General features: G+C 45.2%; 1 protein-coding gene across 2 annotated transcripts in view; it reads right to left on the reverse strand.

Annotated features, from left to right (window-relative positions):
- The window catches only part of morc2 (MORC family CW-type zinc finger 2), a 108,489-nt gene that overhangs the window by 15,465 nt on the left and 67,034 nt on the right, over nt 1-25,990 (reverse strand). For both annotated transcript variants that reach the window (XM_073065796.1, XM_073065795.1), the window contains 5 exons: nt 25,786-25,891; nt 20,985-21,096; nt 5,047-5,121; nt 3,882-4,244; nt 2,670-2,849 (listed from right to left, as the gene is read on the reverse strand). In XM_073065796.1, coding sequence (XP_072921897.1) covers nt 2,670-2,849; nt 3,882-4,244; nt 5,047-5,121; nt 20,985-21,096; nt 25,786-25,891 — 836 coding nt within the window. The remainder of the gene's footprint in view (nt 1-2,669; nt 2,850-3,881; nt 4,245-5,046; nt 5,122-20,984; nt 21,097-25,785; nt 25,892-25,990) is intronic.

Here is a 25,990-nt window from a genome sequence, read left to right on the forward strand (position 1 = left end):
ATCAAGAATCTATCAATCTCTGCCTTCAATATACATAAGGAATATGGCAACAAATTCCACAGATCACCACTCTCTTGCTGAAGAAATTCCTCATCTCTGTTATAAAAGTATGCCCCTCTATTCTGAGACCGTCTCCTCTGGTTTTTAGACTCCCCAACCATAGGAAACATCCTCTCCACATCCACTCTTACAAGGCCTGGAATTCCAGTGAATGCACCCAGAGCCGTCAAACGTTCTTCATATGATATGCCATTCAATCCTGGACTAACTTTTGTGAACTTCCTTTGAACCCTCTCTAGTTTCAGCACATCCTTTCCAAGGGGCCCAAAACTGCTCACAATACTCCAAGTGAGGCCTAACCAGTGCTTTATAAAGTCTCAACATTATATCCTTGCTTTTATATTCTAGTCCTCTTCAAATGAATACTAACATTGCATTTGCCTTCCTCACCACAGATTCAACCAGCAAATTAACCTTTAGGGAATCCTACATAAGTCCCTTTGTGCCTCAGGTTTGGTATTTTCTCTCTTATTTGGAAAAACAGTCTACCATTTCATTTCTTCTATCAAAGTGCATGACCATAAATATCCCAACACTGAATTCCATCTGCCACTTCATAGCCCATTCTCCTAATTTGTCCAAGTCCTTCTGTAGCCTCTCTACTTTCTCAAAAACTAACTAATCTTCATATCATCTGCAAACTTTGCAATAAAGGCAATTCCATCATCCAGATCAGATATATAATGCAAAAAAGAAATGGTCCTAACACAGACCCCCTGTGGAACACCATTAGTTACTGGCAGCTAGTCAGAAAAGGCTTTATTCCCACACTTTGCCTCCTGCCAATCAGCCATTGCTTTATCCATGCTAGAATCTTTCCTGTAAACCATGTAACTTGTTAAGCAGTCTCAAGTGTGGCATCTCGTCAAAGGCTATCTGAAGATCCAAGTACACGACATTCACCGATTCTCCTTTGTCTATCCTGCTTGTTATTTCTTCAAATATCTCCAACAGATTTGTCAGGCAAGATTTTCCATTGAGGAAACTATGCTGAAAATGGCATATTTTATCATATGCCTCCAAGTACCCCAAAACCATATCCTTAACAATTATCTCCCCAACCATTCATCAGACTAACTGATCTATAATTTCCTTTCTTCTGCCTCCCTCCCTCTTGAACAGTGGGGTGATATTTGCAATTTTCCAATTTTCCAGAACTATTCCAGAATCTAGTGATTCTTGAAACATCATTACTAATGCCTCCCTATCCTCTTCAGCCAGCTCTTTCAGAATTCTGGGGTATACAACATCTGGTCCAAGTGACTCAGCAAACTTTAGACCTTTCAGTTTCCTACCTTCTCCCTAGTAATGGCAACTTGACACACTTCTGCTCACTGACCTTCCCAAACTTCCGGCATACTGCTAGTGTCTTCCACAGTGAAGACTGATGCAAAATACTTATTCAGTTTGTTCACCATTTCCTCATCCCCCATTAGTATCTTTCCACCGGTCCACTCTCGCCACTCTTTTACACTAAGTATCTAAAGAAACTTATAGCACCCTCTTTAATATTATTGGCTAGCTTACTTTCCTACTCAATTTTTACCTTCTATTTTTAGTTGCCTTCTGTTAGTTTTTAAGACTTCCTAAACCTAATTTTTGCTCTATTATATGCCCTCTCTTTGGCTTTTATTTGACTTGGACTTCTCGTCAGCCACGGTTGTGTCATCCTGCCTTTCGTATACTTTTTCCTCTTTGGAATGTATATATCCTGTGCCTTCTGAATTGCTTCCAGAAATTCCAACCATTGCTGGTCTGCCGTCATCTCTGCCAGTGTCCTTTTCCAAACAACTCTGGCCAACTCCTCTCTCATGCCTCTGTAATTCCCTTTACTCCACTGTAATACAGATACATCTAAATTTTGCTTCTCCTCCTCAATTTTCAGGATGAATTCGATCACATTATCACTTTCCCTAAGTGTTCTTTTACCTTACACACTCTAATCAACTCCAGTTCATTGTACAACATCCAATCCAAAATAGGTGATTCAAAAAGCCATCTTACAGTCATTCTAGAAAGTCCCTCTCGGGATCCAGCAGCAACCTGATTTTCCCAATCTACCTGCATACTGAACTCCCCCATGATTACTACAACATTGCACTATTGGCATGCATTTTCTACCTTCCGTTGTAATTTGTGGACCCCATCCTTACTAGTATTTGGGGGTCTGTATACAACTCTCATCAGGGTCTTTTTACCCTTGCAGTTCCTTAGATCAAACCACAATGAAACAACACTTTCCAACCCTATGTTACTTCTTTCTATCATTTGGTGTTGTCCAGCATTATATTACTTCAGCTGAAATTCATGTGCAGACTTGAGGACAGTGCAAGGTTCAACTGACAAATCAATCCTTTAGACTCATTTGAGTATAACTTCCAGGCAAGACGCAAGGTAATATTCAACACCACAGCACAATCACAAATTTAACATCTTTAGGAAGGCATGTTTAAAATACACAAAAGCCAGAGATTGGGGCCAAATTAGCAGATAATTTCAAAGGATATCAAATAATAAATGGCAAAGGGAGAGATGAGAGGAATAAAGGGGGAGTATATAATAGAGGCCAATGATGGGACTCCATATAAAATAGTTTATACTTTTGTTACCTCCACAACATCTGTCACATCTTTCTTCAAACGCTTTGATTCAGAAACTTTGGGTATTGTCTTTGTCTTCCTTTCTTCCTGTTCTTTTTCTTCTTCCTTGTCCTCATCCTTCTCCTCCTCCTCCTCCTCCTCTTCCTCACTACTTTCTATCACTGTATTCCTTTTTCTTGTTCCCACAGACTGTTGGAGAGAAAAACACTTTATAAGAATTTCCTGGAATCGTTCCTACAGTGAAAAAGCAGGAATCCAGGTCACTAAGCCAACACCAATGATCAAGCAGCATTTATAATCTATGCTCATCTCGTTTAATCCTTCCTCCATTTTTATCCAATTTCTCCCATGTTCTACCAATCACACAGCTGGGACAATCTGTGCATCTTTGGGAGATAGCAGGAAAAGCGACCATATGGTCACAAGGAGAACTTGCAAAACACACGTGGCTAAAGACAAGTTGCTTTATTCCTGAGCCAATGGTTCTATTAGTTTTGCCACTATGCAGCTCTATAAGTTAAAAAAAAAATCCCCTAGCAACTATCAATGATCTAGTTTAGAAGAGAGTTTTGTTTTGCAAATGGTGAAACTTTTATGGGGAGTCCTAAACAAAGTTATAAGACTGTAAAAGTTCTCTTCTTCCTCTTTTGTAAGTCTCATCATTGAATACAGAAGCAGAGTAAATTACAGCAAGCACCTGTTTAGAACCGGGGTGGCCAAGTTATCTCTGGGGCCTCCTCCCAAGGCTCTACCCTCACTTTTTAGAGGAAACATCTTGCTTCTCTTCTAGGTACCAATTATTAAAAAAATGCAATGTCAAGAACTGTCAACTACAAAAAAACACATTTGATAATCAGTTAAGTGCTCTTACATTAGATTTGAAGACCTTCTTCACGTTAGAAAGCGGGATATGAACCTACCTTAGCAGCCAAGTACAGGATCCAGAATAAAGTCATCCAGATCCTTATGCAATACAAGACAAAAAAGCAGTGCCAATGTAATTCTGAGAGCACGTTTTTTAAAAAAAAAAAGTACAATATTTAAAAGTCTGTCTTTTCCCCTAATAGAGACTAGGAAAAAGTTTGTTAACACATCTGTGTAATACACTATATTCCAAATTGAGAGTCAACCATGAAGCAGCTAAATTAGTCATTTTGGTGATAATAATTATATTTTGTGAAAGCATTTGACATCCATTTTACATAAAATTATTGTAAATACCTGAACAGTCCTACTCAGTGTCTCCTTTTTGTGTCCCAAGGTCTTTGCTCCTTTCACCTGTTGGCTCTTTGTGTTAACAGAGATAGGGGAAACATTCCTGACAGAAGTAGATGGCTGCGCTCCATTCCTCGGAGATATAGGAGTTTGTTTTGCGGATGCTGTCACTTGTTGCTGGGATCTTCCTGCATTGGCAACTGCTTTCTTAACAGTAACATTGGTGTGAGTAGCCACAGCTTTGCTTGCAGATCTAGACGCTCGTATTGAAGCTTGGGACTTTACTGAAGGTGGATGGCTTGGAGCATTTTTAATGATATCAGCCAGTGGTGGTGATCGCGGCCGTTGGCTACTCGAAGAAGCACGACCCTACAGAAAATTTAAATAAATTCTTTACCTTAGGTATTGGCTCAGAAGATGAGCAGGAAGATCAATAAAGTTTTGTTCTACTTGGATATGTTTGTGAATTTCATTTCTCTCAAAATTTGAAATGGTAGAAAGATGAGAAGTCTCAACACATTCACAAATTGTTATTCTAATTCAATTTAATTTCTTTTTATTTTGACAGCGAACACAATAACAAGCTCTTCCAGCCCAATGAGCCTGTGCCACCCATGTGGACAATTAACCCACTATCTCGTACATCTCTTTGATATACCGTTACGTTATCTGCTACACTATCATGTCTCCCCTTGTGTTTACCTCCAGTGTCCACAAGGGCAAGCTTAGCAATGATGTGCAAATGCAATCACCACCAAGCTACTCAGCCAGACATCACAATTATCACCCCGACATTTCCTACCCAATACTAGTGGAATCATCACTTTTACCAAGGCTCAGCAGTTCAACAATTTTCCAAACTACACACAGAAAATAGATTCATGATTGTTAATACCTTCCAACTCTTATTAACAGGGCAGCAACCCCTACTCACCGGCTTCTCTGTAACAATTTGAAAACACAGAAACTAGGTTAATGTCAGGACAGGAAACAAAGTCCATATGCTTGAGGTTTCTAAATTAATGCATAGGCATAAAAATGACCACCTCAATGTGTTTATAACAGAATGGAAATGTCTCAGCTAACTCACTTATTATATTATAATTCACAAACTTGACTCACTTTTCTGCTGATTGCTCAGTAACCAGTGACAAACTTTTCCACTACTCACCTCCTCTGATGGACTGCGGCAGACCTCCAGTGGAAGTTTCTTTAAATCAGCCTGGGAGCGGACAGGAATGTTTTTCTATGAACAGGTAAAAAAAAATCAAAAATCAGATTACAAAGGACTGAAACTGATTCAACATAGCTGAAGGCAAATTCAATTTCCCCAATCACAAGCAAAAATAAATCTGCAGATGCTGGAAATCCAAAGCAACACACACAAAATGTTGGAGGAACTCAGCAGCCCAGGCAGCTTCTATGGAAAAAGAGTATAGTCGATGTTTCGGGCCAAGACCCTTGCTTAAATTTCCCCAATTTTTATTGCAAGCAGAAATATTTCAATTCTACAAGCACATTTCAGATGGTGAGCTCTGAAAAAGCTTTTGCGCAGATGTCACAACTCCGCAGACATAACAAGGAAGTTTTGGCAACGGGATTGGATAAACTGGTAATATTTACTTTGAAACAAAAGTAGCTGAAGTAGTATTTGGTTGAGGGACGTTGGACAGTACAGTGGCTCGACTAGGAAATGGTTGCCCATCAGCTCCACTGATTCAGGTGTATTCCCGATCTCCGGTGCTATGTGGAGTTCAGTTTTCCTCTGAGCCCTCTGTTTCTTTCTATATCACAAAGATATACTGACTGGTAGTTTAGTTGGTCCCTGTAAACAGCCCTTAGTCTGCAGATGAGTGGTAAAATCTGAGGAGAGCTGATGGAAGTATGTAAGGAATGAATTACATGGAAAATGGGATTACTAAGTGAACCTGCATTGACTCAATGGGCAAAAATGGGTCCTTCAAAGCCAAAGGAAAAATAAATTATTTAAATTGGGCAGCAAACAAAATGATCCGTCTCTCAGCACAAGGGACAAAACACAGGGGCACAGATTTAAAGTAGATTATCTCAACACCAGTTTAAAGTTTTTGGGTAGTTTTGGATATCAACTTTTCTCCCCTGGACCTAACCTAATTATACAACCTGCAATCATAAAAAAGGCATGGCAGCATCTAGACTTCAGTAGGAGTTTGAGATTTAGTATGTTACCAAGGACTCTGGCAAATTTCGACAGATGCACCATGGACAGCACATCATCGCCTGGCATGGAGGCTCCGAATTGGATGAACAGGATTGGGAAAAGCTACAAGTGTTGTAGCCTCATCCAGCTGCATCATGGGCATTAGCCTCCTCACCATCAAGGAAGTCAAAAGGCTGTGCCTCAAGTTGGCAACCATCATTAAAGAACATCATCCAGGACTTAACATAGAAAGACAGAAAACCTACAGCACAATACAGGCCCTTTGGCCCACAAAGTTGTGCCGAATATGTCCCTACCTTAGAAATTATTAGACTTACCCATAGCCCTCTATTTTCCTAAGCTCCATGTACCAATCCAAAAGTCTCTTCAAAGACTCTATCGTATCCGCCTCCACCACCATTGCCGGCAGCCCATTCCACGCACTCACCACTCTGAGTAAAATACTTACCCCTGACATCTCTGTACCTACTCCCCACAGCACCTTAAACCTGTGTCTTCTTGTGGCAGCCATAACAGCCCTGGGAAATAGCCTCTGACTATCCACACAATCAATGCCTGCCATCATCTTATACACCTCTATCAGGTCACCTCTCATCCTCCGTCGCTCCAAGGAGAAAAGGCCAAGTTCACTCAACCTATTCTCATAAGGCATGCTCCCTAATCCAGGCAACATCCTTGTAAATCCCCTCTGCACCTTTTCTATGGTTTCCACATCCTTCCTGTAGTGAGGCGACCAGAACCAAGCACAGTACTCCAAGTGGGGTCTGACCAGGGTCCTAAATAGCTGTGCTATTACCTCTCAGCTCCTAAATTCAATTCCGCGATTGATGAAGGCCAATACACCGTACGCCTTCTTAACCACAGAGTCAACCTGTGCAGCTGCTTTGAGCCTCGGACCCCAAGATCCCTCTGATCCACCACATTACCAAGAGTCTTACCATTAATACTATATACTATATAGTATACACTATATACTATATTAACACTATATTCTATACTTCTTTCCTATAAACAAGGTACAGAAGCCTGAAGATGCACACTCAGTGCTCTAGAAGTACTCTATCATCAGGTTTCTTGCTCTTTTTGCGCTTTTATATTTCTTATAGTAATGTAACAAAACAACACATTCACTACATATGTCAGTGATAATATAACATGATTCTGATTTAGCAGCTATGGATACCCGAGTAAGTTACAATCTTTCTAATGATTTTAGTCTGGGTATTTTACCTACTCCAATTCAGCTTTTTGGAGTCTGCATCTCCAGCACTTCCAGAAGGGATACATACTTGCATAGGGCTTCAGAATACATTAAACTTGTTCACATCAGGGAAAGTTACTGTGATGAGGAAAAGCCTTTTCACCCTGTTACGTACCCGTGACACATGACAGTGGTACCCTTGTCCCGTGACTGGGGTTGAAGCTATACTGGACTTGAGGTAATGGTCTTGTGATGGTGGAGTGATGTCATTTTCCCGCCAGTAGAGGTCATGTGACAGGTTTTTTTTAAACAGGGTATAAAAGGAGGACCCCTCCCTGTGAGGAGGAGCAGTTCGTGGCTGGATTTGCCATGTTGACTTCATGCCACTGCGTGATTTAACGTTATGACGCAGTTTAGTTGAAAGATGAAGTTTTATCTAATGCCTAAAGTTTAAAAGGTCATTGCCAGCAGTTTCTTTATAATACTGCTAGTTGAGAATCAGTGGAGAGTGAAGATCGGAGTTCGGGAGTTAAAAGATTGAGGAGAATCGATTTCGACGGTGCAACAGGTTCGACCTTGTTTGATCCTCATTTGGAAGGAATTCGTTGACTGTTCTCGTGTTAATCCCTGTGAATAGCAGAAAGGATTGGGAACAGTGTTGTAAAGGAAAGGTCAGTGCCTTTAAGCCGTTACATATCATCTTCGTAAAATTCTTCGTGGGAAAAGTTCGATTTGGGAACTGAAGCAACACGACGTGAAAGAGAATTTAAATCGTCTTAAAAAGTCTCTCCCTTAAATGGACTGTGAGCATTTTGAACTTTTGCAATACTACTTTGAAGAACTGTTTTTGCAACATCGCTTTAAGAACTGTTTAAGCTGCCGCACAGCAGCTGATTTCCGGTTACGTTAGTGATTTGTTTACTTTTGGGGGGTTTGTTTTCAGTGTTTAATAAACGTGTTATTTGTTATAAAAACCCCTGCCTAACTCATATATTTATTGTTGCTTGAATCCGTAACAACCCAAAAGGTTACAATTGGGAAGTAAGTGCCCAAAAGGACAGTAGAGGCAGAAAATCAGTGCATTTAATGCAAGAACAAAGCGGATGAGCTTAGAGTGTGGATCAGTACTTGGAGCTATGATGTTATGGCCATTATGGAGACTTGGATGGCTCTGGGGCAGGAATGGTTTCTTAGTGCCAGGCTTTAGATGTTTCAGAAAGGACAGGGAGGAAGGCAAAAGAGCTGGGGGCGTGGCACTGCTGATCAGAGATGGTGTCACGGCTGCAGATAAAGAGGAAGTCATGGAGGGATTGTCTACGGAGTCTCTGTGGGTGGAAGATAGAAACAGGAAGGGGTAAGTGACTCTACTGGGTGCTTCTTTTATATAGACCACCCAATAGTAACATCAAGGAGCAGATAGGGAGACAGATTCTGGAAAGGTGTAATAATAGCAAGACTGTTGTGGTGGGATATTTTAATTTCCCAAATATTAATTGGCATCTCCCCAGAGCAAGCAGTTTAGATGGGGTGACATTTGTTAGGTGTGTTCAGGAAGGCTTCCTGACACAGTATGTAGATAAGCCTACAAAGGAAGAGGCTGTACTTTATCTGGTATTGGGAAATGAACCTGGCCAGGTGTCAGGTCTCTGAGTGGGAGAGCATTTTGGAGATAGTGATCACAACTCAATCACCTTTACCACAGCATTGGAGAGGGATAGGAACAGACAAGTTAGGAAAGCACTTAATTGGAGTAAGGTGAAATATGAGGGTATCAGGCAGGAACTTGGAAGCATAAATTGGGAACAGATATTCTCAGGGAAATGTATGGCAGAAATGTGGCAAATGCTCAGGGGACATTTGCATGGCATTCTGCATAGGTACGTTCCAATGAGACAGTGAAAAAAAGTCAAGAAGAAAAGCTTACGAAAGGTTCAGGAAAACTAGGTAATGATAAAGATCTAGAAGATTATAAGTCTAGCAGGAAGGAGCTTTAGAATGAAATTAGGAGAGCCAGAAAAGGCCATGAGAAGGCCTTGGCGAGCAGGATTAAGGAAAATCCCAAGGTGTTCTACAAGTATGTGAAGAGCAAGAGGATAAGACATGAGAGAATAGGACCAATCAAGTGTGACAGTGGAAAAGTGTGCATGGGACTGCAGGAGATAGCAGAGATATTTAATGAATACTTTGCTTCAGTATTCACTATGGAAAAGGATCTTGGCGATTGTAGGGATGACTTACAGCTGACTGAAAAGCTTGAGCATATGAACATTAAGAAAGAGGAGTTCTTGGAAAGTTTTTGGAAAGCATCAAGTTGGATAAGTCTCTGGGACCAGATGAAATATACCCAAGCTACTATGGGAGGCGAGGGAGGAGATTGCTGAGCCTCTGGCGATGATCTTTGCATCATCAATGGGGACAGGAGAGTTCCGGAGGATTGTGGATGTTGTTCCCTTATTCAAGAAAGGGAGTAGAGATAGCCCTGGAAATTATAGACCAGTGAGTTTTACTTCAGTGGTTGGTCAGTTGAAGGAAAAGATCCTGAGAGGCAGGATTTATGAACATTTGGAGAGACATAATATGATTAGGAATAGTCAGCATGGCTTTGAAAAAGGCAGGTCCTGCCTTATGAGCCTGATTGAATTTTTTGAGGATGTGACTAAACACATTGATGAAGGTAGAGCAGTCCGTGTAGTGTATATGGATTTCAACAAGGCATTTGATATGATACCCCGTGCAAGGCTTATTGAGAAAGTAAAGAGACATGGGATCCAAGGGGATCTTGCTTTATGGATCCAGAACTGGCTTGCTCACAGAAGGCAAAGAGTGGTTGTAGACGGGTCATATTCTGCATGGAGGTCAGTGACCAACGGTATGCCACAGGGATCTGTTCTGGGATCCCCTTTCTTCATGATTTTTATTAATGACGTGGATGAGGAAGTGGAGGGATGGTTTAGTAAATTTGCTGATAACACAAAGGTTGGAGGTGTTGTGGATAGCGTGAAGGGCAGTCAGAGGTTACAGCGGGACATCGATAGGATGGAAAACTGGGCTGAGAAGCGGCAGATGGAGTTCAACTCAGATAAATGCGAGGTGGTTCATTTTGGTAGGTCCAATATAATGGCATAATATAGTGTTAATGTTAAGACTCCTGGCAGTGTGGAGGATCAGAAGGATCTAGGAGTCCATAGGATACTAAAAGCCCAAAAAGAGCAAGAAACCTGATGATGGAGTACTCCTACAGCATTGAGTGTACATCTTCAGGCTTCTGTACCTTGATAGTAGAAAAGAAGTATAGAATATAGTGTTAATATAGTATATATTATATACTATACCCCACTCGGAATATTGTGCTTAGTTCTGGTCGCCACACTACAGGAAGGATGTGGAAACCATAGAAAGGGTGCAGAGGAGATTTACAAGGATGTTGCCTGGATTGGGGAGCATACCTTATGAGAACAGATTGCCTGAACTCTGCCTTTTCTCCTTAGAGTGGCAGAAGATGAGGGGTGACCTGACAGAGGTGTATTAGATGATGAGAGGCACTGATTGTATGGATAGTCAAAGGCTTTTTCCCAGGGCTGAAACAGCTAACAGGAGAGGACAGAGTTTTAAAGGGCTTGGAAGTAAGTACAGAGGAGATGTCAGAGGTAAGTTACACAGAGAGTGGTGAGTGCATGGAATGGGCTGCCGGTGACAGTGGTGGCAGCGGATATGATAGGGTCTTTTAAGAGACTTCTGGATAGGTACATGGAGCTTAGACAAATAGAAGACTATGGGTAACCCAAGGTAATTTCTAAAGTAAGTACATGTTTGGCACAGCTTTGTGGGCTGTTACGTACCCCGTAACTGGGTCACTTACCAGCAAAGATAGAGAGGTCCATTGAAGTCTGATGGTACTATATTTAACAGTATTTATTGATAAAAATACACAAAAATAATATCAATGCAAACATACAGATAATATACGTCATCAATACTAAATCTAAAAGCACTGGTGTAATAATAATCAATAAGAAATAGCTCTATCCTTGTCTAGGGGATAATGTATTGTCCGATAGAAATATAAAAGTCACTTCAGTTCATTCAAGCTGCAGCTTTTGGTTGGAGAGAGAGACGGATTTTTAGAACTTGCCCGTTTTTCCTTTTTATGATGTCGATCCTTCGAAATGTCGTCGGTGGTGATCTCTTCTTTAGCTAAGCCGTCTTCCGTGGTAAGGCCTCAATCCCGGGCAACGGGAAAGGACACACGTGGGCCCTCCACCAGCTGTCGCTATTGAACGCTGTCACGGGATTTCTAGCATTTCTTCTGGTGCGTCTAAAGGGGTTGTTCCCCAGACCCTCTTTTATCCTTACTCACGGGGTCTCAGATGTCAATCAGGTTGGGATGGTGCCATCCCTCAACCAGCCCACTTTGGTCATTCCCTGAGGGCTTCAATGAATAGCACAGTACTCAATACACAACTCCGTCTCCAAGAGACAATGGCCGTTATCCGTGGCTTTGTATCGCGGAGGCCAGGACACATTCCAAACCCATGAGGATTCTCTCTCATGTCCGGGGTCCCCAGACCTGAATTAATAGCGATCTTGCGATTCTCAAAAAGGAGGGGGCTACTTTGTACCCTTCGGCCCCTCAGAGTTGGGGCACAGGCGTAACACCCCCTTTCTTCAACACGTTTTTACCATCGGTAAAAATGAAGTAATACAGTCTTACAGGATTTTAGAATCTAACACAATACAAAAGTTTTTTTTTTCTACATTGTAATACAGTTATACATTCAATTCAGCATCTAAACCAGGCATGGGCAAACTACAGCCCGGGGGCCATATGCGGCCCATTAAGCTTTTTAATCCGGCCCGCAGAACTTGATGAAATTATATTAATAAACCTTGTTAACGTTTTTTCCCCGCAATTCTGGCGTTTTCCCAATAGATGACGCACTCTATATACATTGACCTTTGTTGAGGTGCAGCGTATTATTCCACATTTGCGCTTTACTCTTTGACCTCTCACCCCTTCTGTAAAGATGAGTGGAGCTAAGAAAAGAAAAGTGGATAGAGAATGGCGGGTGTTTAATAAGGAGTGGACAACTAAATATCTTTTTACCGAACACCGATCAACTGCTGTATGCCTGATATGCCAAGAGACTGTGGCGGTTTTTAAAGAATATAATATCAGCCGTCACTTTGCCACAAAACATGCCAACTATGCTAGCAACCAGTCAACAAAAGAACGGGAAGCTAATGCTCAGAGGCTGGCAGCTAATTTACAGGCTCAACAAAAAAATTTTCACCGTCAAACTGCCATTCATGAGTCAAGTACCAAGGCGAGTTAGCAAAGGCCAGCAAGCCTCTGTCTGAAGGCGAGTTTTTAAAAGAATGTATGGTGGAGACAGCAGGTGTATTGTGTCCGGACAGCAAAGACAAATTTGAAAAAATCAGTTTATCACGCAGGACAGTGACTCACCGTGTGGAACTGATAGATGAAGATATAACCAGCGACTTAAATAAAAAGGCAGAGTCGTTCACGTTATATTCATTAGCACTGGATGAAAGCAACGATGTAAAAGACACTGCTCAGCTCCTCATTTTTATCCGAGGAATTAACAATATTTTTGAAATAACGGAGGAGTTTTTGACAATGGAGTCTCTGAAAGGAAAAACACGGGGAGAGGACTTGTATGACCGGGTGTCTGCTGTCATCGAAAATATGAAGCTCCCTTGGAGTAAACTTATCAACGTCACCACAGATGGATCTCCTAATTTGACAGGGAAAAATGTCGGCCTGCTGAGGAGAATACAGAATAAAGTGAAAGATGAAAATCCTGACCAGGATGTTATTTTCCTTCACTGCATCATCCACCAGGAATCTCTATGTAAATCGGTATTACAGCTGAATCATGTTGTGAATCCTGTCGTAAAACTTTTCAACTTTATACGTGCAAGGGGACTTCAGCACCGTCAGTTCATCACGTTCCTGGAGGAAACTGTTGCGGATCACCAGGACCTACTTTATCACTCCCGTGTCCGCTGGTTAAGTTTGGGCAAAGTGTTTCAACGAGTATGGGAGCTCAAAGAGGAGATCGGTGCATTTTTGGAGTTACTGAGGAAGGCCGGCGAATTTCCTGAGCTGAGCAACAAGAGCTGGCTTTGTGACTTTGCGTTTGCTGTGGATATATTTTCACACATGAATGAACGCGAAGCTACAGGGGAAGGATCAGTTTGTGCATGACATGTACACAAACGTGAAAGCCTTTAAATCCAAGCTGGCTTTTTTCTCCAGGCAAATTTTGAATAAGTTATTCACTCATTTTCCCACACTAGCCACGCTGGAAGAGGCCGGCGCAAATGTGAAAAAATACAGCGAGTCACTGGATGCGCTGCACAGAGAATTCTGCCGTCGCTTTTCTGATATTGAAAAAATTGACAAGTCACTTCAGTTGGTGGCCTGTCCCCTGTCACAAGATCCTGAAACAGCACCAGAGGAGCTACAGCTGGAACTGATCGACCTTCAGTCTGACCCCGTCTTAAAAGAGAAGTTCAACTCTCTTAAACTGAATGACTTTTATGCTTCACTTGGTAAAGAGGTGTTTCCAAACCTCCGGAGGATGGCACAGAAGATGCTGGCGTTGTTCGGCTCGACCTATTTGTGTGAACAGGCGTTCAGCGTCATGAACATCAACAAAGCCAGCCACAGATCCAAGTTAACTGACCAACACCTCAGATCCATCCTGAGAATCGCCACAACAAAACTAAATCCAGACTTTGATGCGCTGGCTAAAAAGGGAGACCAACAACACTGTTCCCACTGAAATTAAAAATAAGTTTCTTCGTTGTGTTATGTAAAAAATGCATTTGAAAATATTTTTTTCAATAAGCCTTACATGTTACATGTCATTTCTGTTAAGTGATGGACATGAGTAGTGCGCAGGTGCACGTACGTTCTCAAAATAAAAAATGCGCTCCAGATCAAATAACGCGCTCCGCATACTGGCGCGCTGTCACTGTTCTGTCCTTGTGCTGGTCGTTGTTGAATTTTGGCACAGGGGACAATTGAATAAGAAGGAGCAGAACAAGTAGACCTGCATCTCCTACCGTTTTTGAAATAAAGACAGTCAGGAGGAGAGTGATGATGACAATATCTTGAAGGATAACAGAATTTTCAGTGCTTTAAAATAATAACTGTTACTATTAAAAAAAGCTGTATTTTATTCATTTAATTTTCAGTGTTTTAAAAGTCATTTCAATAAATAGCTAAATTTAGCTAATAGCTAATAGCATGGGACTTCAAAGACAGATATTTTGTTGTAATGCATTTGTTCATTTTCAATTGAAATTAAAGCACATGTTTTCTACATATCCCATGATATTTTATTTTCTCTTATGAGGTGTATTACCAAAACACTCCGTCCATCTGCTCCTGGTCCGGCCCCCCTGTCAAATTTTAGAACCCTTTGTGGCCCACAAGTCAAAAAGTTTGCCCACCCCTGATCTAAACAGTTACCGATTACATTGTCACTTCCTTTAATATCTTAACATCTTGTACCTTACTAAAGTCTTGTAGCATCAGACTCCAATTTAATAACCAACTTTTTAAAAAAAATTTCTTTCCTTCAGCAAACAAAAACTAAAGAGCTGTGATCTTAGCTTACATGTATACTACAAAAGTTCATGCAAATACTAATCTTTATGTTACTTTCAAACTTAACAGTCAAGCTTCCATGGGGATTGTCTTTATTATTCACATGCTTTGTCGAAATCCCTTAAAACCGGCTTCTGCTATTTAAAAATGGCGTCCCATTAACCCTCGCCTCTTTTCCGGTTAATTACCACGTGGTGAGCTTGTGCACCCTGGCGAAATAGGCTTTCACCCGCTCCTTTCATAGGAGTTATTTTATCAACAATGTGTTCCAAACTTAGACCATTTTCCGAATTTCCACATAATTCTTTAATTTTACGCAAGTTGCTAGTTTTCTCTTCAGGACCCTTCAGGCGATTAGTTCTCAATGCCAGCGATCCCTCTTTGTTCAAACAGCATTTCGAATTCTGCGGCTTCACACCACACTCTGGAATAACAATAGCGTGTGGGGCCCCTTTACCTTCCAACTCAATCTGTAATTGATTCACAGGCACCGCGGTACCAAGCCATTGTCTCGGTAGCCTGGTTGCTGCTTCTGACATCAATCCAGACTTTAAATTTTCTTCATTCGATTTGGAAACTACACTTTTCCCTTTTCCTTCAATAATAATATTCACCTCACCACCTGTTATCTCCTCACTAACTTTTAACACATCTTCAAGCACAAACAACTGGGAACTCTCACTTCCCACTATTACCAAGGTTAACCCTTTCTTCACTGAACCAAGTCCATCTGACCCACAAGGACTGCATTCCTTTTCAACTGAATCAAATACCTCAGACTTTTTCTGAGCTCCATTACTAGGTTCAGTACCACGTGCATCCACATCTTGGACACACTCAAACGGGACATTTGCCTCTTCCAGGCTTTCAACACCCATACCCTGTTCAAATTCTAAATTCCCCTGATCCTCCCAGCTACTCTCTGGGCATCTCCCTTCTGGAGTAAACTCAACCCCGCGGGCTGAAACAACCTCATCTGCCAACCCAGCAGACTTCTTCAAGGTAAGGGCACCCTTTTCATCTAGGACTGCCCTCATTTCATTATCGGGAACACATTTAGAATTTTCAACTTCTTCAAACAGTTCTGCCAAACCAGACAGATCATCCATGTCCAACCCTGGACCTTTTAACAGCTTTATCTGTTTCTCATCTTTATTTCGTGCCTCTAGAACTTTTCTCCTCGCTAAGGGCAGGTCTACCTCCTCTCCCTTACTCTCTTTCACTTTACTAATCTTCGTTTTACCACCCTCTAAACCCTTGTGGTACAGGGTCAGTAAAAACGTCTCGGCCAAATCGACACTGGCCAGATTTAAACTGCTCTCGTTCCCAGCTGCCTTTCTCGACATGCTGTGAGTGATCGCGCATGTGGGATAGATCTTGGAATCTAGGGGCGGGAACATCCACCCGCTGTCTCGTCAGCTTCATTGCCGACCAAACCTTACCACCGGCTAAATCATTACCCAGAAGGATGTCTGCGTCAGTTCTCGGGAATTCTGATCGCACCCCCATTTCAACTGGTCCAGATACTAGCTCACAATTCATAATGATCCTATGCAAGGACACCGTTTCGGTCCCTTTTCCTATTCCTTTCACAGCTACCATTCCCGTCTTGCGACCAAAATCCAGTACCTTACTGCTAATCAATGACAGTTCAGCTCCCGTGTCTCTCCAGATCCGCACGGGAACTGGTGGGTCTCCCTCTCTCACAGACACGGTTCCGTTTGACATACAAGTCTCAGACCCTTCTCGTACTCTGTCTACCTGGGGCTCTCTTGTCGATTTACTGATCACCACGGCACATCCTATAGGGACGGCTGCTTTCCATTTTCCTGTCTCCTTCCTCGGAGCAAAGCACCTAGATGCAATATGTCCCCCCTTTCCACAATTAAAACAGGTCAAGTCCGGAAATCTCGGGCCGTCTTGCTTCTCCTCCTCAATCTTACCACTCGCTCCCGGCGGGACCTCTGCCTCAGCCGGCGGGCTTTCTCTATCGTTCCCACAGTCTCTCTGGTAACTTTTATTCAAGGAAAACTTTGTCTTGCGGGTTAGGGCATATTCATCTGCGAACCTAGCAAATTCGGAGATGGACTTATTCGGCTTCTCATTCAAATACATCCGGATATCCTCCGAAACACCACTTTTAAATTCCTCAATCAGAATTAACTCCCTGAGATGCCAAAAATCCTCTTCCACTGTTTCTGCTGTACACCAGCGATCCAAGAGCACACCCTTCTCATAGGCAAACTCGGTATACGTCTGATTCCACCCTTTCTTTAAATTTCTGAACTTTTGTCTATACGCTTCAGGTACCAATTCATAGGTCCGGAGAATGGCCTCCTTTAATTTGGCATAATTCTCCGCCTCTTCCTCCTCCATGGACAACCCCGCATATGCCCGTTGTGCCTTCCCTTTTAACACACTTTGTAACAACGCCACCAACTGCTCTTTGGGCCACTTCGGATTCACTGCCACCTTTTCAAAAAGCAAGAAATAACTATCAACATCCGTCTCCTCGAACGGAGGTACTACCCTCAACTCCCGACTAACATTAAACCGCTCCTCTCAGTCTGACCCTTGAGCTCTTCACTCTTGCCTTAGCTTCTCCATATCCAAGTCATGTTGCCTCTGTTTCTCTGCCTTCCTCTCTTTTTCAGCTGCTTCCAGCTGTTTTAACTGAATTTCATGCTCTCTTTGTTTCTCAGCTCTGTCCTGCTCCTTTTCCTTTTCAGCTGCCTCCAGCTGCTTTAGCTGGAGCTCATGCTCCCTTTTCACCTCTAACTCCTTTAGCTGGAGCTCATGCTCCCTTTTCACCTCTAACTCCTTTAGCTGGAGCTCATGCTCCCTTTTCACCTCTAACTCCTTTAAGCTGGAGCTCATGCTCCCTTTTCACCTCTAACTCCTTTAGCTGGAGCTCATGCTCCCTTTTCACCTCTAACTCCTTTAGCTGGAGCTCATGCTCCCTTTTCACCTCTAACTCCTTTAGCTGGAGCTCATGCTCCCTTTTCACCTCTAACTCCTTTAGCTGGAGCTCATGCTCCCTTTTCACCTCTAACTCCTTTAGCTGGAGCGCATGGTCCCTTTGTTTGTCGGCCCTTTCTTTTTCTCTCTCAGCTCTTTCCTATTCCTTTTCAGCTGCTTTAATTTAATTTCATGTTCCAACCTTAATTTCTCCAACTCCAACTGAGCCGTCCCACTAGCTGGTACCTTTTCAGGGATATTTTCCAATACCTCAGCTGCAAACACATTCTTCCCAATATAATACTGAGTTATGGCCCTTTGGACCTCCCGCTTTTTCATTGACAACCTCACCTCTGCGAGGTTTAGTCCCTTCGCCATATTTATCAAGTCCGATTTGGTGGCCACCTCTAGCGCCTCCAGAGTCGGGTTTTCTATAAATTCATCCACGTCCATCTTTGCTGGTTTCCCGTCTGGCTACCCGCGTACCAGATCCAAGTTTGGACTTACAAGCCCGATTCACTGGCCTCCTAATTTGGTATCAAATCTCGAGACGAGAACCCCAAGTTGTTACGTACCCCGTAACTGGGTCACTTACCAGCAAAGATAGAGAGGTCCGTTGAAGTCTGCTGGTACTATTTTTAACAGTATTTATTGATAAAAATACACAAAAATAATATCAATGCAAACATACAGATAATATACGCCATCAATACTAAATCTAAAAGCGTGGGTATAACAATAATCAATAAGAAATAGCTCTATCCTTGTCTAGGGGATAATGTATTGTCCGATAGAAATATAAATGCCACTTCAGTTCATTCAGGCTGCAGCTTTTGGTTGGAGAGAGAGACGGATTTTTAGAACTTGCCCGTTTTTCCTTTTTATGATGTCGATCCTTCGAAATGTCATCGGTGGTGATCTCTTCTTTAGCTAAGCCGTCTTCCGTGGTAAGGCCTCAATCCCGGGCAACGGGAAAGGACACACGTGGGCCCTCCACCAGCTGTCGCTATTGAACGCTGTCACGGGATTTCTAGCGTTTCTCCTGGTGCATCTAAAGGGGTTGTTCCCCAGACCCTCTTTTATCCTTACTCACGGGGTCTCAGATGTCAATCAGGTTGGGATGGTGCCATCCCTCAACCCAGCCCACTTTGGTCATTCCCCGAGGGCTTCAATGAATAGCACAGTACTCAATACACAACTCCGTCTCCAAGAGACAATGGCCGTTATCCGTGGCTTTGTATCGCGGAGGCCAGGACACATTCCAAACCCATGAGGATTCTCTCTCATTTCCGGGGTCCCCAGACCTGAATTAATAGCGATCTTGCAATTCTCAAAAAGGAGGGGGCTACTTTGTACCCTTCGGCCCCTCAGAGTTGGGGCACAGGTGTAACAGGGCCAAAGGCCTGTATTGTGCTGTAGGTTTTCTATGTTTCTAAAGGGGGAGCCATAACCTGCAGAGCTACAGACCTGATGCAAGAAGAGTGGGGAGTGGAAAGTGGAGAGAAGGGGAAAGGATCGTGGTTAGGCTGGGCAACACTCTTTCAACCAGCAGATATAATGAGCCAAATGGCCACCTCCTGTTCTATATTTTTTATTACGGAGTTTTAGAAAGTTTTTGACAAGAGCAGGCCATTTGGTCCAACAAAGCATACCAAATTCCTTTTAATGTGTCTAATTTACGCATTATTTGCCTCAAAGTCTTTTCTATATTTCTAGAAGGACTTTTACCTCCTTCAGCTGATCCTTCCGAGAGATTCGCTATCACTTTCAGTTGCAGTGGTAGCTGGGCTTTGTAGTTCTTTTTGTTCCTGTTTGCGCATGCTCCATCCTTCGCGTTTGCGCAGTTCACGATGGTTTTTTCCTTTGGAAGTGGCAAGCGTTGCCACCATCTCCTGTCCAGTATCACCGGCGATACAATGTACCTGAGATCGCGGCTCCTCGGTAGACGTGGGCCTCGCTCTTGTTCCAGCTTGCGTAGTCTTCCCGGTATTAGTTTTCTTCATCTTCTTTCCTTGAGGCATAGCTTGACACAGTCCGGAGTCGTTTATAAGCAACTTTTAGAGAGTATTGACTAACTTTTCTTCATTTAAACATTAATTTATTAACTTTTTACGGGAGAGCTGGGTCCCTGCGTCTCGATCCTACGTCATCACGTGATGTCCCCCCCGCATACCAAATTCCTGAGGAAGGGTATTGGCCCGAAATATGGACTGCACTCCTTTCCACTGATGCTGCTTGGCCTGTTGAGTTCCTCCAGCATTTTGTGTGTTGCCAAATTCCAAAACATTGGTGCTGAAGTAACTATCGAGTTTAAATTTGTAAGTCTCTAAGGTAATACTCTCAAACTAGATAGTTTGTTCCATGTGTCCCCAAATCACTGTGTAAAGAAATGCTTCCTAATGTTAGTCTGAAATCTGCCTTTAACCAGTGTCCTCGTTGATGGATTAATTTTGAAGTAGTAGCTGACATCCATCTCCTTACTTATACAATGGGTTCGAACATTTCTATCATGTTTCCAGCATCTGCAGAATTCTCATGTGTAACATTAACTCTGCGGTTTAACTGTATTAATTAATGTCAAATTAAGGGCTTTCCCAAGTTATTCATCCCCTGTCTAAACGGACCTGGCATAAAAATTTTTATAGTCAACAGACCAAGGAGACATTCACTGGATAAGACATAAGACCCAAGACATGGGACCAAAGTTAGGCCATTCAACCTGTCAAGTCTGCTCTGCCATTTCATCATAACTGATCCATTCCTCTCTCAACCTTATTCTTCTCTCTTCTCCCCATAACCTTTCACACCTTGACTAATGAAGAACCTATCAACCTCTGATTTAAATGCACCAAGTGACCGGCCTCCACTGTCGCCAGTGGCACAAATTCCTAGACTCCCCTATCAAAGGAAACATTCTCTTCACATCCACTCTATCTAAGCCTTTCAAAATTCAATAGCTTTCAATGAGACACCCCTCCCCTCTATTCTTCAGTCTATCAATCTCCCTCCAAGAGGCCAGATTCCTGCCAGGAAAATACAACAGCATGGACGGAAAAATTTGGCAATGCAATGGCTGATCTTACATATTGTAGCCATATATCTCAACCTTACCTTCAATGCTTCCAGCTTCTTTTCCTGGGCCTGTATTTTCTCCTCATGGGATTTCACATCCTTTCGCAGTGTACCTATTGGTACATTTTGCTTCTGCTCTGGAGCATTACATCTGAAAAAAAGCAAAGCAAGTGTACATTGGCAGACTGAGCTCTGTTCTAACTTGATATTGCACATTAGACCACTGTGCACTTTCAACAGATTTTGGTCTTAAAATATTTGATCCAGTAAACACTCACTTTGTGGCGACCCACTTCCTAGCGCACTCGAACCGGCTCACAAATAGCCAGTGCGCCGGCATAAAGGCCAGTCCCAAAAGGGCGCCAGGTCTGCTTCACCAACAAAGGGAAAAGCCCGCGGGGGACTGTGAGTACGTGCCCCCTACAGCATCCGTGCCCGGGGAGGGCGGGATCAGGGAGGCTTTAAAGCGAGGCTGTGAAGTTCGAATAAAATCTTATTTAACTGCAGTTTACCGACTCCGTGTCGTTATTTTAGCGCTGCGTGTAGCACACCGCTACAATTGGTGACCCCGACGGTCCAAACGATATTTGGACCGGAGATGAACGACGCCGCATCTGTTCATGCGGTTTCGTTGAAACTGCCAAGCTTCTGGACGCTGTGACCTCACCTATGGTTCCAGCAAGCAGAAGCCCAATTCCACGTTCGGCAGATAACCTCAGAGGACACACGTTACTATTACGTGGTGAGCTCCCTCGACCAGGAGACAGCCGCCTAGGTTGAGGAGTTCATACAGCTGCCCCCGGAGGACGGCAAATACACAGACTTCAAAGCCCTACTCATAAGGACTTTCAGACTCTCACGGCGCGAGCGAGCTGCCCGCTTACTGCACCTGGATGGTTTGGGGGACAGACCTCCATCGGCTTTAATGAATGAGATGTTGTCTCTGGCCGGCGGACACAAGCCCTGCCTCATGTTTGAGCAGGCATTCCTGGAGCAGCTGCCCGAGGACATATGCCTGCTGCTGTCCGACGCGGATTTCAGCGACCCCCGGAAGGTGGCAGCCCGGGCAGACTTGCTGTGGAACGCCAAGAAGGTGAGTGGGGCGTCCGTCGCACAGATCACCAGGCCACGCTCCCAGCAGCAAACCAGACCAGGCCCGGCCACAGAGCCCGCTAACCCCGGAGGCAGGGGTGAGGAGACCAACGAACAATGGTGCTTCTACCACCAGCGGTGGGGCGCAGAAGCCCACCGCTATCGCCTGCCCTGCAAGTTCTCGGGAAATGCCAGGGCCAGCCGCCGTAGCCATCAGTGGCGGCTGGCCATCGGGATAGCCTCCTGTATGTGTGGGACAAGAGGTCGGGATGCCGTTTTTTGGTCGACACCGGTGCCAAGATCAGCGTCTTACCTCCGACGAATTACGACACCCGCAGCAGGGCACCGGGTCCCCCCCTGAGGGCCGTGAACGGCAGCACAGTAAGGACCTACGGCACCCGTACGGTGCAGCTACAGTTCGGCTCCAGCCGGTTCATGTGGGACTTCACACTGGCCGCCGTAGCCCAACCGCTTCTGGGTGCGGATTTTTTGCGGGCTCACAGCCTGCTGGTCAACCTGCCGAGGCAGAGACTGGTCCACGCCGAGACTTTTCAGATGTTCTCCCTGGGTGCAGCCCAGTTGCCAGCCCCTCACCTCGACTCCATCACGCTGTCCGACAACGACTTCACCAGGGTCCTGGCGGATTTCCCATCGGTTCTGGCACCGCAGTTCACGGCAGCCATGCCCCGACACGGCGTACAGCACCACATCCCGACCCAGGGACCACCCCTCCACGCCTGTGCTCGAAGGCTTCCCCCGGACAAGCTCCGACTGGCGAAGGAGGAGTTCAAGATGGAGGAATTGGGGATCGTACGGCGGTCCGACAGCCGCAGGCTGAACGAGGCTACAACACCGGACCGCTACCCTGTGCCGCACATTCAGGATTTTGCAGCAAACCTGCACGGCGCACGGATCTTCTCCAAGGTAGACCTCATCCGGGGATACCATCAAATCCTGATGCATCCAGACGACGTCCCCAAAACGGCACTCATCACCCCGTTCGGCCTTTTCGAGTTCCTCCGCATGCCGTTCGGCCTGAAGAATGCCGCACAGACGTTCCAGCGGTTAATGGACGCGGTGGGACCCGACCTGGACTTCGCTTTCATCTATTTGGACGACATCCTCATAGCAAGCAGCAGTCGTCAGGAGCATGTGTCCCACCTCCGTCAACTCTATGCCCGACTGAGTGAATACGGTCTAACAATCAACCCGGCCAAATGCCAGTTCAGGCTCGACACCATCGACTTCCTGGGCCACAGGATTACTAAAGACGGGGCAACCCCTCTGCCCGCTAAGGTAGACGCAGTCCGCCATTTCCCCCGACCCACCACAATCAAAGGCCTGCAGGAATTCGTGGGTATGTTAAATTTCTACCACCGCTTCCTCCCTTCAGCTGCCCGAATCATGCGCCCCCTGTTCGCCCTGATGTCGGGTCCAGGCAAGGACGTTACCTGGGACGAGGAGTCCACTGCCGCTTTCATTAAAACCAAAGAAGCCTTAGCAAACGCCACGATGCTAGTGCACCCCAGAATGGATGTCCCTACCGCCCTCACAGTGGACGCATCTAACACGGCAGTCGGTGGGGTACCGGAGCAACTCATCGTGGGTTGCTGGCAACCCCTGGAGTTTTTCAGCAAACACCTGCGACCACCCGAGCTCAAATACAGTGCTTTCGACCGGGAACTGTTGGCGCTATACCTGGCAATCCAGCATTTCAGGTACCTCTTAGAAGGTAGGCCCTTCACCGCATTCACGGACCACAAACCGCTTACCTTTACGCTCACGAAGGTGTCCGATCCCTGGTCGTCCCGCCAGCAGCGCCATCTGTCCTACATCTCTGAATACACGACGGATGTCCGGCACGTCTCGGGTAAGGACAATGTCGTGGCGGACGCGCTCTCTCGCCCTAACATTCACGCCCTTTCCCAAGGGGTAGACTTTGAGGCGCTGGCGGAGGCGCAGCAGGCAGACGAGGAGATCCCAAGTTACAGAACCGCAGTCTCCGGTTTGCAGCTCCAGGACCTCCCCGTAGGCCCAGGTGAGAGGACCCTACTCTGTGACGTCGCCACCGGCCAGCCCCGTCCCGTCGTCCCGGCACCTTGGCGGCGACGCGTTTTCGACTCTATTCATAACTTGGCGCACCCCTCCATCAGGACAACCATCCGGATGGTCTCCAGCAGGTTTGTTTGGCACGGACTCCGCAAGCAAGTTAGTGAATGGGCCAAAACGTGCATGCACTGCCAGACGGCCAAGGTGCAGCGGCACACCAAAGCTCCGCCGCAGCAGTTCCACCCCACCCACCGGCGTTTCGACACATTCATGTGGATATCGTGGGCCCCCTGCCAGTGTTGCGCAGAGCGCGGCACCTCCTGACTATCGTGGACTGGTTCACAAGATGGCCAGAGGCGATCCCGCTCACCGACACCACCTCCGAATCTTGCGCCCGGGCACTGATCGCCACCTGGGTGTCCCGCTTTGGTGTACCGGCCCACATTACCTCGGACAGAGGCGCACAGTTCACCTCCGGCCTGTGGTCAGCTATGGCCAGCCTTTTGGGGACACAGCTGCACCACACCACTGCCTACCACCCACAGTCGAACGGCCTGGTAGAGCGTTTCCACCGTCACCTAAAGTCGGCTCTCATGGCCTGCCTGAGAGGAGCTAACTGGGTGGACGAGCTTCCCTGGGTCCTACTCAGCATCTGCACAGCGCCCAAAGACGAACTGCACGCCTCGTCGGCCGAGTTGGTGTACAGCACACCCCTGGTCGTCCCCGGGGAGTTCATACCAGCCCCAAGGGGGCACGAGGCAGAACCCGCAGCAGTCCTGGGCAGACTACGCAAGAGGCTCGGCAACCTGGCCCCCATACCCACTTCGCAGCATGGGCAGAACCCGACCTGCGTACCCAAAGACCTGCAGAACTGTAAGTTTGTGTTTGTACGGAAGGGCGGGCATCAGTCACTGCTGCAACGGCCCTATGAGGGGCCGTTTATGGTGCTCAGGAACAACGGGTCCACGTTCGTGTTGGGCGTTGGGGGGAGAGAGGAGGTTTTCACGGTGGACCGACTCAAACCGGCCCATGTGGACTTGGCGCAACCGGTCGAGTTTCCGGCACCGCAGCACAGGGGCCGACCTCCCAAACAGGGTCCGGCCCAGACTGTGGACATTGGGGAGTGTATCACCGGTTCGGGGGGGGGTTATGTGGCAACCCACTTCCTAGCGCACTCGAACCGGCTCACAAATAGCCAGTGCGCCGGCACAAAGGCCAGTCCCAAAAGGGCGCCAAGTCTGCTTCACCAACAAAGGGAAAAGCCCGCAGGACAGGACTGTGAGTACGTGCCCCCTACAGCATCTGCGCCCGGGGAGGGCGGGATCAGGGAGGCTTTAAAGCGAGGCTGTGAAGTTCGAATAAAATCTTCTTAAACTGCAGTTTACCGACTCCGTGTCGTTATTTTAGCGCTGCGTGCAGCACACCGCTACAACTTCTCCATTCTTGTATACTTAAATCACACATTCCTCTAACAATAGGTGTGTAATGCTGGAAAGTCATCAATTACCTCGTTGCAGTCTTCTTTACTCCCTGAATAGTTTTATCTTTCACAGACCTTAGGACAGTTAGTTGCATCATCCAGCCAGGTTAGATGTAAAAGAGAGATTCCCAACACTACTCTAACAATGTCAGGCATAGCAGGGTCAGACTTAATACAGATTTTTGCCTCAGTTGTGAGCTTTGCATTTACTGTACGTACCGATTCTGGATATGATCAGGGCTCATGGAGCACGTCCAACTGTCTGGATATTCCTTACCAACGTCGTCCACTCTGTAGGGAAGGGTCCGCCATTTTAAACACTGATCTAGAAAGCAAATCCAAAATTTTTAGTTTACAGCAAATGCTCTATTGTAGAAAAAAAAATGTCCGGTATCAATTCTGATAGCATTTTAGCTTAACAATA

The sequence above is a fragment of the Hemitrygon akajei genome, chromosome 14 (assembly GCF_048418815.1).
Source record: "Hemitrygon akajei chromosome 14, sHemAka1.3, whole genome shotgun sequence".
In the NCBI taxonomy this organism is placed as follows: Eukaryota; Metazoa; Chordata; class Chondrichthyes; order Myliobatiformes; family Dasyatidae; genus Hemitrygon; species Hemitrygon akajei.